The sequence below is a fragment of the Brassica napus genome, chromosome A7, assembly GCF_020379485.1.
Source record: "Brassica napus cultivar Da-Ae chromosome A7, Da-Ae, whole genome shotgun sequence".
NCBI lineage: Eukaryota > Viridiplantae > Streptophyta > Magnoliopsida > Brassicales > Brassicaceae > Brassica > Brassica napus.
The window spans coordinates 2,406,413-2,420,741 of NC_063440.1; the positions used below are offsets into that span (position 1 = coordinate 2,406,413).

A 14,329-nucleotide genomic window follows, 5' to 3' on the forward strand; every position below is an offset into this window, starting at 1 on the left:
GGAAGGTTTGAGTTTGATGTTGGAGTAAACATAACTTCATTCCATGTAATCATAGACATTTCAAAATTTGAACAGTGTATATTATGCTATTTCGTTTGTTACTATTCTATTTTAATAATGATTCATATGTACTATTTGCATATTGTGATATTTGAGTTAGAATTTATATTTTCTTTTAGGGTTTAGTGATTAGTGCTTTGAATTTAGTTTATAGAAGGTTTCGGTAAACGTTGTAGTAAGCATTACATGCTTTCATGCAATCGTATACATTTCAAAATTTGAACAATATGTAATATGTTATTTCGTTGTTACTATTCCGTTGCTAGGGTTGTCATATACTATTTTGGTTATATGGATGTGACTTTGTAATTTTCAGTTCTTCACATGTGTTCACATATATTACTTACTTTGAACACATTTTTTATTTTAAGACGTCTACTATTTCTTCTCATTTTTATTGCATAGCGTTAAAATTTAAGTGGTAAATAAATATAGGATATGCGTTTTATTTTTATATATGATTGTAATACGTCATAAAAAGCACGACGTCATTTACTCTCTCGTTTGCAATTGGAAACTTGTTAAGTACAAAGATAAAAGCAAACAATTTAGAGTCTAAATATTTGACATTGCATTATGTCAAAATTATTGTTACTCACCTAATTTGTGTTAAAAAGCGGCTATTCGACAAATAAATCCTTAAATAAATGTATAAATTAAGTTGATGAACTACATTATATTGAGGGGTATTTTGTTTTAAGAAAAAAAATGAGAATTATTGTCCGGACAAATAATTTTCGTTTATGAAAGTGAGAGTTGTTATTTTATGATCATAAGCCAGATGACGGTTCAATATGTCCTCCATGAGCTGTTCGTTACATGATTTGTTATGTTGTTTACGTTTTTATATAGATAGTTTTCATAATCTTTACTATTAATGTATGAATAACTAAATCATTTATTGAAAGTTAATCACAACCGAAGAGACTGATTTCACAATCCAACCACCCTTCTGTGCACGTTCCAACTTACAAATAAGAATGAGAATTCTCCTTTTTCTTCAATTAAAAAAAACATTAATGAAGGCATCTTTCAACTTCTCGATAATTTTTCTCGATTTTTCTAAGTTTACTTGTTTTAGATTATCCCTTTGAATGCACAAGTATTATATACATGAAAACGGTTCTGCCAAACTACTATTCAAAACCTTCATAAAGAAAATAAAACAGAAAACTAATTTCTAGTAACATTATTTTTAGTGATTATATTCTTTGCTGTTCGCAATAATGAGAATAATGATAAGATGTTTATAAACAAAGAAAAAGAAAAATAATGAGAATAATAACGGTTATTCAAGAACATAATAAAAATTAATAATTACTTAATTTTGGAGCGGCTCACAGAAACCACGTACGTACCAGAGAAAGCATACTCTGTTATCTTTGAATCTCCACGCTTCCTCTTTCTCTCTCTCTCTCTCTCATCTGCAAAATTCCGTTTTTCATTTTCTCTCTCTCTCTTCTTGTCAAAAGTGAGAAAGCGACCGGAGTTCCGTACTTTGGATTAGATGTGTTTCGTCTCGCTGTTTCGTCAGTTTCCTACTACACACCATTAGTCTTCCCTCTCTCTCTCTCTCTCTCTCTGTCTGAATACGACTTTCCCTCTGTTCCCCCATTTCTTCTCTCTCATCCTCTCACATTCTCTCTATTATCGAGGCTTCATTGATTCACCAGAGACAATCTCATTGAATATAGTTCTTACCCCTCTCGATCGATTCATTGCGTAAAGCTCGTCTCCTGTGTTCTATTCTGTTCTGTTCCTGTTTCAGACTCTGTCTTTTTTTCTTTTTCTAATCCAGAATTGGCTCTGTGTAATAAAGTTTTATCCTTTCTTCTCTTTTAAGACAATCAATAGTTCCGAAGTTCACTCTCTCTTGTCGGATTCCTTATATGATTCATCAGATCGGAAGTATTCACTTTATCTACATCTATTAACTTTTCTTTCACCGGAGAATGGGAGGCTTATTACATCTCTTCGATTTCCACAACAACAGTTTCTCCCGGAGAGTTTTCTCTCATCATAAAACCCGCGACGAAGGTGAAATTTACATAGAAAAAAAAAAACAAATCTAGATTTCTTGGTTTATATTTTGAAGATTTGATTAATCAAATCATCTTTTTATTTATTTTCTGGCAGATCTGGAAGCTCCTAGGAATAGTTTTGAGCTTCAAGTTGACAATCTTCACACTTTCCATAACGACAAAGATAAACCGGTAATTTAAACCGAACTTCTTTTTTGTATTTCTCTTTTTTTTCTTTTTAATCACGGCAAAACCTTGTCATAAGACCATCATTTTTTAAGAAAATCGAATATAATAATTACTAAATGAGTTTTTTTTTTTAATTATTAATTTAACAGCAGAGTAACGGATTTGAGGAAGAGGAATGGTACGAGAGAAGCTGTTACCCCATCGAAGAATCAATGAAGAAGAAGATCATCGAAGAGCTCTCGAAACGTTCCAACGACAAACATAACTCCCCAAGCCTTGTAGCTAAGCTGATGGGAATGGAAGCACTTCCTTTGGAGTCAACTAAATCAACGGCTTGGATCAATCCTCGCCACACTGCTAAAGTGGATCAAGGAGGAGGGAAAAGAAACAAGAAGGAGAGGAGGTTAGCCTCATCAGCAGTGAATGCAATGGAGACAGATGATATCACAAATCCACCAATGCGTAGAGAACATCCTCAAGAAGAAGAGCTTCAAAGATTCAGAAGAGAGTTCGAAGCATGGCAAGCTGATAAAAGGTCTAAAGACTGTTCAAGAATCATCGATTCCGGCTCCGAGAAAGAGAGGCTCTTCACAAGAACTAGAAGCTTCGGTCGAGATTTCAACTTGAAATCAGACAGAACCGGTCCGACAAGGATCGTGGTTCTAAGACCAGGTCTTCAGAGAGTGTACGATTACGAAGACTCGCTAACTACTTCTTCGGGGACGACCATGGAAGGAAGCAGAGGTAGCAGCATAGAAGAGTTTCTCGAGGAAGTGAAGGAGAGGCTAAAAGGTGAGCTTCAAGGAAGAGCTGCTCTCAAGAGAAGCTCATCAGTAAGAGGAAGCGGGATCGAGACTCCTTTCAGCGAAAGGCCCTTTCCGAGATCTGAATCGATGAGATCGTACGCCGCGAGTGAGGTTCAGTGCAATGCACCAGACTCTCCTCAAGATTTTATTAGTAGAGATACAAGAAAACTACTAGCAGAGAGAGTTCGCAATGTTTTGAGTAAAGAGACGAGTAGCAGTAACCGTTTGAGGCCTACTGTATCGGACGCCGAGAGCTTGCAGAAACATACCGATGAAATCGAAGAAGACTCGAGAAGAAATGTTCATAAGAAGGAGCCTTCATCGCCAAGAAACCTCAAACGATCACTATCTGCTCCCGTCTCAGGGACCTCGTTTGGTAAGCTTCTGTTGGAGGATAGGCATGTTTTGACTGGCGCACAGATCATGAGGAAGCACGAGTCTGTAATAACAGAGGGAGAAGAAACAGAAACAGAACCAGTTGTTGCGGATCCAATCAGGAGGAAAGAAAGATTCAACCTCAGGAAGAAAGTTTCCAGTTTCAGATCAACTCTTAGAGGAAGAATCTTTGGTAAGAAGATACGTTCAATGATCGAATCTAACAGCTTTGAGGATGAATCGATCAAAGACTTTGTGACGGGTTCGAGGTTTAACAGCTTTTACGATCGAAATGTAAGGATTTTCTGTCACCATTTCGAGGTGTCCTTATGATCTAAACTAAGACAAGTTTTGTGTTCTGTTTTTTCTTTTCTCTCAGGAGAATTCAACAGAAGTGCCTCCAAGTCCTGCATCAGTCTGCAGCAGTACACCAGAAGAGTTTTGGCGAAATGTCGATTATCTCAGCCAGGTTTCGACGCCGGATGTGACTGTATCTGATGAGAATGGTATGCCTCAAGTATTCAGAGATATCAGTTCCAATCTAAGTGGTAAGACTGCTCTCCTTTTTTTCCTTCAAATGTTCCAGTACAGGTCCTGAGATTTTGAAAACTATAGACGATTTAATAAAGATTTCAATAATTGTTTTTTTAAAACAAATTTAGGTGGTTTATATTTATGTAATTTTCTTCAAATATTTGGGGGTTATAGACCGATGTTTCATTTGGCTTTACCCGACCGGCCCTGCTCACACACTCTTTGAAGTGTTTCTCATTCTCTGTTTCTGCTGATTCACAGAACTAAGAAGGCAGATAAATGAGCTTGACTCAGATATACAAGTACCAACGCCTGTGGAGGAAGAAGCTGCTCGAGAGATTGAGATCACCGTTGATTTAGGAAATCCAGATAAGACATTTGTTAGAGATCTTCTTGTGGCTTCTGGTTTGTATGAAGGGACAACAGATAGATCATTGTCTAGATGGGATCCGTTTGCAAAGCCTATAAACAAGTCTGTTCTTGAAGAAACTAAAGAGAATCTAAAGAAGAGAAGCAATCAGAATCAAGAAGGCGAAGAGGATATTGAAGATAATCACAACATACTGTTTGATCTTCTGAACGAGGTGCTTACGGTGGTGCTTGGACCAGTGAGAAAGTCAGGTTTCAGGAAGAAACTTATGAACTCGTACGTGTTTGAACCAACGTCTATACGAGGTAAATATTTGCTGGAATCAGTTTGGAGGATCATGTCGGAGTATTTATATTCTCAGCCAGAGAAACCCTTTTGTTCATTGGATGGGATCATTGGTTGGGACTTGGAGAGGTGTCCATGGAGTGGTTTGATTGATGAAGAAGCTACTGTGTTGGGGAGAGAAGTTGAAGGTATGATCATGTCTGATCTTGTTGAGGAAGTTGTTAAAGATCTAAGAGCACAAATGGTTTAAGATAAGTAAGAGTTGAGATGCTGAAGCAGAACTGATTGATTTGGTTTGGTTATGTGAATGTTTTTGTGTGTGTGTTTTTCTGTAAATAGGGTTATTTTTAATGGAGTGTTTTTTCTTGAAGAGGGAAGTTTCCATGGTACCTGTAATTGTTTATTTGCAGTACAGGGAAGCTCTCTTCATTGCTACATAACTACTATTTTACTAGTACTAAAATGAGTTTATAAATTGTAATGGTGCATAGATCTAAATGGGATTTGCAAACCTTGAATACCAACTGAGCCTTACATTCTTACATTCATAAATCATCATATTATCATTATGTTTCAAGACTACTCTTTTGTCCCAACACATAATTTTATGAAGAGTTTGCATTCACTAAATAGATAAAATAATTTTGCGTTTAGTTGTATTCACCATCAATGACTCCGGCTCTATTAGTCAAATACCGATGATGGTTCTCAGATGGTCAGAAATGTAAATTTCACAACAATAATTTTGGTCAACATAATTATAATACTCTGTAGGATACATAGATTTCAAACAAAGATAAATGTTGTTTCAAAAGGGCATATTGAGGAAATACTAAAATTACTAATAATATGCATGCTTTTTAGAACTATATGAAAACTTTGGTATGTATTTAAAAAATCTGGCATTACTTCCTCAAAGGTATTTTTTTGACATTTTGGAAGTTTGACATAGTCAGTTTGAGTCTTTGAGATACTTTTAAGCATTGTTTCTAAAAAAAATTCCAATTTTCTACTGAAATCTTTATAACTCTCTATTTCTTATATGTTTGGCAACTATTAACTGTTTTCCTATCAATATTAGGGACGGGCAAAAAAACCAAACCAAACTGAACCAAACCAACCCAACCAAAATTAAACCGAAGTTAACCAAACCACGTTCTTTATATACTCCAACTGGTTCATGTTTTACTCAACCCGAATGATTTGGTTTGGTTTGGTTTTAAACCGAACCAAACCGATAATCCAATATGTTTTTACCTATTAATAAATAATATATATATAATATAAATATATATATATATATATATATATATGTGTATATTAACATATTGTGAAATTTTTTAGTTTCTCTTTTTCTAATATATCTATACTATTAAAGCAAAATCTTATTGTCCTTTTTACCTTAGCCTGCCTTTTCTTTACAAACATTGCATGTTTCATTAAGAGCAATCAAGTAATATTAATAACACATTTATATTAGACCATTTTTTTTCGGATCCAGCCCACATCAGATCTCTCTTGGGTCATTTGGGCCGACTAAGAAATCAGATCCAATTCTCACTTTTTTTTCTTTTGGGCTATTGAGTCCAAGTTCAAATAATTTTTTTTAACTATTCTAAATTTTTATTTTTTTATTTTCTTAATATAATTTAAGCATTCATAAAAAAATTGAATTTTTTCATTGAAAAGTATAAATCTTTATTAAAAGTATATAATTTTTTTTATTAAAATATTAACCACATAATAAAATTAATTTATCAGAGTTATACCAACTTAATTCATTAAAGAAATAAAGTTTAATTTTTTAAACATAAATAGTCATTTAAAATGAAATACGATAAATAAAGATAAAAGTTTAAGTCTTTTATAAAATAAAACACAAATATATAAAAATATGAGATTTACTAAATATTTGTCAATTGAAAAAAATAAAAAATAAACCTGTGCTTTAAAAGCGCGGGTCAAAATCTAGTATTCTCTGATTCTAATCCATAATACATATAATACTCTTTATACTAAAAACAATATTCGTGCTTTTAGTTTTTGGATACATTCTCAGTAATGGATTAGGTGATTAGCTAACAAGGTTTATATTCCATCCCTAATTTTTATAAGTTGATTGTTTTCGATCAAACTAATACAAATTTTATAACTGAACCAAACCAAACCAAACCAAACCATAATAAAGTGAACCGAACTAAATCTAAACCAAACCGAACTAAACGTAAACCAAACCCAATCCCAAGTTATTTTGGTTTTGATTGGGTTTAGTTTTATAAAACCAATTACCCAAACCCAAACCAAACCATATTTTTTTCTTAAACTCTCTCTATGATTGACACATACACAGAAATCATCAAAATGACTTCTCAATTTTTGAATTTTTATTAGTGTAAATTCTTAAAATACATTAATATTTTTTATTTGTATTATATCAAATTTGTATTTTGTTTCAAAAAAATGACAAGATGATTTTTTTTTTCTAATGTTGAAATATGTAAAATGTTTGATTACTTTTCTTTAAATTTACTCTGTTTTAAAATCAATTTTTCATATTTTCCTCTTTTATTACCAAAATTGTATCATATTATTAGATGTTTTTTAATAATAAATTTTATAATCTAATTTTCTTTCCTTATATTATTTGGTTTGATAATCAACAAATCAAATTATAAGGATTTTTAATGCAACTAATTGATTATCATGATTTCTTATCAATCTTTTAATTAGTTAATATAATTCAATATGCATATTATTGAGTTATTGATAACTAACATTAATTAGGTTTACACTTTTCTATTTCAAAAATTATTAAAATAACTAAAAATTAAAAGTCATCAACTAATAAAATTATAACAATTTTCTCAAACTCTCTATATGAATGACACCTAAGCAAAATCACTTAAGTGACTTTTTATTTAATGTTTAGTAGAATAATTCAATATGCATATTATTGAGTTATTGATAACTAACATTACTTAGTTTTATACTTTCTTATTTTAAACATAATTAAAATAAATAAAAATTAAAAGTCATCAACCAATCAAATTATAATAATTTCTCAAACTCACTATATGAGTGACATCTAATCAAAATCACATAAGAGACTTCTCAATTAAACGTTTAGTAGGATTAGTAGGATTTGCCAAATAATAAAATTTGTAGATTTATTATTCAATTTGATAAAGTTAAGTACTTGATTTTGTAAGATGGGTATCAGTATAGAGTAACGGTGATAAGTCAAGTAATAAGAATCATGACCAGCCTAGCGTAGGTCGAGACAAGAATATATATGGATGTTCCTCTCCTCTGTATCGTGTAGCTCCGTTAAAAAGGGAAAAGAGAGTTATGACGGCCGTCATTATGGTTGGACGGACGGAAGTAAAAAACTTCCGGTTTACTCAACGAGGTAAAATATGTGAAACACAAACAGTTAAAGAGATAATTAAAACTGATCCGTAGGGTTTACATATAAAAACGAAAATGGATGATGAGAGATTGGAAACAAACATCTCCTTCCTTCCTTCCTCCTTCTCTATCATCATCTCTTCCCCATTCATCTCCTCCTTCTGAAAACCCTAATTTTCTTCCTCTCATCTCTAACCTCTCTGTCTTTGTCTTCTCCGTTTCATCGATGATAAAGTAAGCCGCGTCAATTCTCACCTTGTACCAACAGGAAAAAGAAGGTTTCAGGTACTTAAACATACACAGCTTCTTCATCTTTGATTCTTATTATTCTAAATGTTTAGCAATGATCTTTTATTCACTACCTTATAATCTGAGCTTTTTTTTTGTTTTTTTTTAATGTTATAATTTAATTGATCAACTGTTTGTTAGGATCGATTTGGATCTTGATTTTAATGATCTGATTTGGTATTGATTCGGACATATTGGGGGGGTTTTAGCTGATCGGACAGAGATTTTTGTGTAATGGCGACAACAAATGCTTGCGATGCCGACACGCTTCTGCCTCCACGGAAGCGGTTACTCGCCGGATTCAAGAAACAGAACTCCAACGGATCCTCTTCCACTTCATATTCAGACGGCTCCTCCTCCTCTGCTTCGACAGACGTGCAGACACATCTCGACAATCTTCTGTCTTCCCAGCTCAACGATGACAACGGTCGCTCTCCCGAGGAGCTAGCTCAGGCCTCGAAAGCAACCGCCGCTTTAGCGGCTAAGATCGCTAAGGCGGCGAGAGCCGCGGCTAACGAGAAAGCCTTTATTGCTTCAAAGGCGGTAGCTGCAGCCAAGAGTGCGTTGGAGCTGTTCGCTTCTTTTCCCGCTGAGACGGCGAAGGAGAGGTCTCCGAGGAAGAACAAGCAGAAGAAACATGTCCCCGTTCATGTTCTGTATTCGAAAAGTGTCGCGGATGAGGATTTAGCGCGGAGGCTGAATCGAGCTATAGACAATTCTCCTAGAGTCTTGACTGGTCACAGAAACAAGAAGCAGAAGAGCGTAGCTAGTACTATGTACGATGGGCATGATGTTGCTGGTGTTGTGGATTCAGACACATCTACTGACGATGAAATAGACAGAACACGAGTGAACAAGAAGGTTCTCTTATGCGATGATAATGCGCTGAAGGAGAAAACAGGGGAAGGGAGTGGTAGCTCGTTGGGGAAAAGAAGAGGGAGAGTGAAGCTAAAGAAGTTGGCTTTGAGCAAGTGTGCCTCTAAGGATCAAGAAAACGGAATCATCACCAAGTCTCCATTAGCAGGATCCGTTAACCCGCTGGCTCAGCAGGAAGGTTCTAATGGTGGTGTGGGCCAGGTGAGATCATAGCCAGGACTATCATGGAAGTGTTAGGATGTAAAAGTTACAGGAATGTGTGAAACAGGAAACGAATTTGTACGTTCATATCAACTTTTTTACCTAATAGGGGTAAGAGAGTGCAGATCCAGCAGCATTGCCATTTCCAGTAGAATCCTTGTGGTGTTACTTTTTTTTATTGTTCTGCTTTTTTGGGTAATGTGTTTGAATTTATTTGTATATTTGGGAATAATATTCTAGACACGTAGATTTTATATATATGTTGTTTTTAAATGTTAAATGCTGGTTGTTGAATTATTGCAACTGTTTGTTGAACCAAGGACTAGTTTTTGGGATCTGTAGCTGTGACTCCAATTTAATAAGGGAAATTTGGCTGTATGACGCTGAAAAAAACCATAATTCATCTTCTAGCCAATTTCCCTAATATATCGATACACCATCTGTCTTACCTATAATATTGCCAAAATACCCTTTCATTCTGCCGGTGAAACCTGAAGAAAATAAAAATAAAAAATCCTAGTTATTAGCTGTTTCAAATTACTCGTGGCGTAATCATATTCACATCTTTCCTTTTACCTTTATTTGGTAATTTTTGAGAAATTGATCCATGATTTTCTCCACCTCTTCCAACCACGTTTCACTCCTCCCCATCGCCACCGTCTGTGTTCTCTGAGTTTATTTCTTTCTCTAATTGTGTTGCAAAGGGAATCGTCTCCACTTTGGAAATCTATTGCGAGAAGACGTCGTGACAGTCCAATCGAGGAGAAGAAGCACACTGACCATTTTTCCATTCACATCGGCGCTTTGTCTCAGATCTATTGCAATACTGTAAGTTCTAGGGTGTGTGTTTTAGATTCTATTCTTGCGATGCTCTTTTTCCCTATTTGGGTTGCATGTCGGATCTAGTAGACAAAGGTCACCGAATCGATTTAGGGCTGAACTTTTACCGATTTGTCTTACTCATCTGTTTACATCGAAGTCTATGGTAATTTTGTTTGGAATCGAGACAAAGATAGTATATGTAGAGCTATTTGATCGGTCTATGCTATGTGACATGGAATAGCTTAAATTGTATTTAGAATTTATATTCCATTCAATGTACTTTTGTGTTCCAAGTTATACGTATATATACAATACTATATCAAATAGAAATAATTATCTTGTTTTATGTATCGAGTGTAGTTCACTCGTCGCAAATGGTAATGTATAACAATTCCATTCTATGTAACCATGTGTACCATGTCATATATATATTTACTATTCCATATAAATAGAAATGTTTATCTTGTGCTATGTATCGACTGTAGTTCGCTCATGTCATATTCTCTTTGTGATTCCAAGACAAATACATTTGGCTTAGAATAAATGTTTTTATAGAACTAAGCGACTTTGACTTTGTATAGGTTGCTCCGCTGTAGTGACACTTATTATGTTATAAATGCACGTTGTTGGGATGGAATTGAAGTGTGTGGCTTTCACTGAAGAAAATGTTTGTGTAGCTGCGGAGAACTACTTGATTGAAACACTGGCACTGTGTCAAGCCAAAGCACTCACCCAGGACGTGTAGACATGGGTTTATGGTTTCTAAGCATTGTTTTTATGTTCTAACTTTGCTTCTTGTTTTTAGATACTACCATCTAAACGACCTCCGTGTTGTAGTAATGTTTTATGTAGTGACTCCAACTCTATGTATCTTCTTCCTTTTTGTTGCTTACACTGGAAGAATCACATTCCATATGCGTCAATTTGAATTTGGTGTAAGCATTACCTCCTTCTCTGCAATCATAAACACTTCAAAATGTGATCAATATGTATTATATAATGTTGGTTAGATGAAATAGAACAATTAATTATATACTATTTCCGTATTTTGATTTATTTAAATTATTTTTACATTTGAGTTTGGGTTTATGAATTCAGGTTTTGGGTTTAGTATTTAGGGCTTCCAGGTGGGTTTGTTCAGGGTCTAGTATTTCAGGGTCGGAGGTTGGTTGAGGTTGGAGGTTGGTTGTGATTCTGATTATGGTTATAGTACTATACTATGTTGATGAGATGAAATAGAACAGTTAAATTTTACTATTTTCGTATTTTAATTTATTAAAGATATTTTATATTTGGGTTTGGGTTTATGAATTCGGGTTTAGGGTTTAGTATATATGGCTTTAAGGTGGGTTGGTTTAGGGTTTAGTATTTCAGTGTTGGAGGTTGGTTGTGATTCTGATGGTTTTAGTATTATATTACGTTGGTGAGATGAAATAGAATAGTTAATTATATACTATTTTGTATTTTAATTTATAAAAGATATTTTACATTGGGTTTGGGTTTATGAATTCGAGTTTAGGGGTTAGTATTTATGATTTAGAGGTGGGTTGGTTTAGGGTCTAGTATTTCAGGGTTAGAGGTTGGTTGGAGTTAGAGGTTGGTTATAATTCTAATTGTGTTTATAGTACTCTACTATGTTGGTGAGATAAAATAGAACATTTTCTTTTCCATCATGTGTGTTGCATACAGCTGTCATATATGATTTCTTTTACGTGATGTCTTTGTAAATAATAGTGATTCATTATTGATCAGCAATAAAAATTTCTTGGGTGTATTAAATTGGTACGTGGCTGCATCTGTTTCTATCAAATAAAGTAGTATTAATTTAATTTTCACCCTATGTTATTTTGACCAAGTCATATCTAGCAATACAATATTACCGGATGATTACAGGAAGAAGGGGCAGAACCGGATAATAATTGACATAAATGATAGATATTACATTACGTCAAAATCAATGCTACTTACTTAATTTTGATGCCAAAGTTGGTTAGCAGGATCCGTTAACCCGCTGGCTCAGCAGGAAGGTTCTAATGGTGGTGTGGGCCAGGTGAGATCATAGCCAGGACTATCATGGAAGTGTTAGGATGTAAAAGTTACAGGAATGTGTGAAACAGGAAACGAATTTGTACGTTCATATCAACTTTTTTACCTAATAGGGGTAAGAGAGTGCAGATCCAGCAGCATTGCCATTTCCAGTAGAATCCTTGTGTTGTTACTTTTTTTTATTGTTCTGCTTTTTTGGGTAATGTGTTTGAATTTATTTGTATATTTGGGAATAATATTCTAGACACGTAGATTTTATATATATGTTGTTTTTAAATGTTAAATGCTGGTTGTTGAATTATTGCAAGTGTTTGTTGAACCAAGGACTAGTTTTTGGGATCCGTAGCTGTGACTCCAATTTAATAAAGTGATGACTTTTTGTTGGTTTGTTATGTTTGTTTTGACATGTTCACCTTGCATAAGAAAAAAAAAAACACAAATTATTAGGCTAGGGCATATGTTTTGTTTTCTGCTTATTTTTTTTTTGGTTTTTATTTTTTTCTTAATATAGAAATATAGAAGCAGTTCAAGTTTTTTATAAAGCTTGGTTAGTTTTTTCCAATCTCATTTTTTTCCGATTTCGCTTTCTCGAAAATATTGAGAACAGACTAATATCCATAAAATTGTGGATCCGTTTTTATTCAGTTTGGTTCCAATTTTCAGGTTATTGCATATAATTAAAATGAATATATAAGATAATTTAGATCATACAAATTAAAATATCAAATAATTAAAGTAGTTTTTATATAATTTGGATAAAAATATTGAGGAAATTAATTATTAACCATTTACAATTTTAAAGCATTAAATATTTACGATCATAATTTTGGTTTATATATTATATTTTAGATATATTGTTATTTTAAAATAAATATAATTATTATTTTAAGTATATAAATTATATTTTATATATTCATGTTTTGTTCAATTTCAAATTTTGGATATAGAAAAATAAGAACCGTTTGAAAATTTACATATTCTAATCTGATTCAGTTCAGCTTGATTTTTCGAATTTAAAAGAAAAAAATCAGCCTTAGAAAAACAAATGTTTTGTTTTGAATTGTATTGTATTGTATTTTTATACAAAAGCTTTGATTGGTATTTATTATTAGGCATGGGCATTAGGGGTCCCAATCGGGTTTCGGTTTAGTCCAATCGGGTTTCGGTTTTTCGGGTTCATCAAAATCAGTCCCATTCGGGTTATATGAAAATTCGGTTCGGGACTGGTTCGGGTTCTATCGGGTTCGGGTCGGGGTTAGTAAATCTTCAAAGAACCGGTACAACCCGATGTACTTTCGGGTTCGGGTCCCAATCGGTTATTCGGTTTAAATATACCTGATTTATATCTACTTTGTAACAAAAAAGTAAGTAAAATCGGTTCTTCGGTTTTAAAATATTTGATTTGTACTTATTTTGTAACCAAAATATAAATAAAATTGGTTTTAAAAAACAAAAGAACATCAAATATGATCATTCAAAATCAAGTGAAAGGTAAACATAGTTACTGATCGAAAGAAAACCAAATAAATGAAAGCATAAAACGTAAACCAAGTTCTCATGGAATGAAAAACATTATTCAATGAAAACAAAACCAAAATATAAAAACTTCAACCGCCACCTACAACCATCAATTTTCATATAATAGATAATTATTTTAGATCCTCAATATATTTTAAATACATATTAGGAATTGAGATCATGTTTGGTACAAGTTCTTTTTGGAAATTTTGAATGTTTCGGTTCTATCGGGTATCCATTTAAGTTCGGGTTCGGTTCAGATAATACCCATAACCCAAAATACCATAAAACAAGATCCATTCGGTATTTATACCGGGTTCGGATCGGGTTCGGTTTGGGTTTTCGGATTCGGTTTATTTGCCCAGCCCTAATTTATTATAGTGCAATAAGGTGAAAAAGTAAAGGTGGAAAAGGAAGAAATTAAAGAGCGAAACTAGGAGTAAAGTTTATCATTTGTTTAGGGTAGACAAAAATATTTGCCGTAGGATATCCCAGGCCAAACGATTTATTTGGCACTTTTCTCAAACATG

At 33.6% G+C, this 14,329-nt stretch overlaps 2 protein-coding genes across 5 annotated transcripts; both read left to right on the plus strand.

The window, feature by feature from the left end:
• The first annotated feature begins 1,401 nt into the window (after positions 1–1,401).
• BNAC01G44220D lies at positions 1,402–5,164 on the plus strand. Of its 2 annotated transcripts, none has more exons than XM_048737284.1 (5): positions 1,402–2,097; positions 2,197–2,273; positions 2,423–3,745; positions 3,831–3,999; positions 4,247–5,164. In XM_048737284.1, the coding sequence occupies exons 1-5, from the start codon at positions 2,013–2,015 to the stop codon at positions 4,888–4,890; spliced, it is 2,298 nt and encodes a 765-aa protein (XP_048593241.1). In that variant the 5' UTR covers positions 1,402–2,012; the 3' UTR covers positions 4,891–5,164. The 2 variants fall into 2 exon arrangements, with proteins under 2 accessions (XP_048593241.1, XP_048593240.1); XM_048737283.1 differs by having other exon boundaries at positions 1,405–2,097; positions 2,420–3,745.
• A 2,933-nt stretch (positions 5,165–8,097) lies between these two features.
• LOC106436877 lies at positions 8,098–12,582 on the plus strand. 3 transcript variants are annotated; one of them, XM_048737286.1, is made up of 3 exons: positions 8,098–8,333; positions 8,546–9,399; positions 12,272–12,582. In XM_048737286.1, the coding sequence occupies exons 2-3, from the start codon at positions 8,571–8,573 to the stop codon at positions 12,295–12,297; spliced, it is 855 nt and encodes a 284-aa protein (XP_048593243.1). In that variant the 5' UTR covers positions 8,098–8,333; positions 8,546–8,570; the 3' UTR covers positions 12,298–12,582. The 3 variants fall into 3 exon arrangements, with proteins under 3 accessions (XP_048593243.1, XP_048593242.1, XP_013733280.2); XM_048737285.1 differs by having other exon boundaries at positions 8,546–9,371; positions 12,244–12,582; XM_013877826.3 differs by lacking the exon at positions 12,272–12,582 and having other exon boundaries at positions 8,103–8,333; positions 8,478–9,693.
• The last annotated feature ends 1,747 nt before the right edge of the window (positions 12,583–14,329 follow it).

Bases quoted from the DNA above. Each gene is read 5' to 3' on its own strand.
- BNAC01G44220D (XM_048737283.1), top strand. From the start codon at position 2,013: ATGGGAGGCTTATTACATCTCTTCGATTTCCACAACAACAGTTTCTCC. The intron at 2,274-2,419 runs GTAATTTAAACC...TTAATTTAACAG, and splicing joins ATAACGACAAAGATAAACCG to CAGAGTAACGGATTTGAGGA. The intron at 4,000-4,246 runs GTAAGACTGCTC...GCTGATTCACAG, and splicing joins TATCAGTTCCAATCTAAGTG to AACTAAGAAGGCAGATAAAT.
- LOC106436877 (XM_048737286.1), top strand. From the start codon at position 8,571: ATGGCGACAACAAATGCTTGCGATGCCGACACGCTTCTGCCTCCACGG. The intron at 9,400-12,271 runs GTGGTGTGGGCC...AAGGTTCTAATG, and splicing joins TCAGCAGGAAGGTTCTAATG to GTGGTGTGGGCCAGGTGAGA.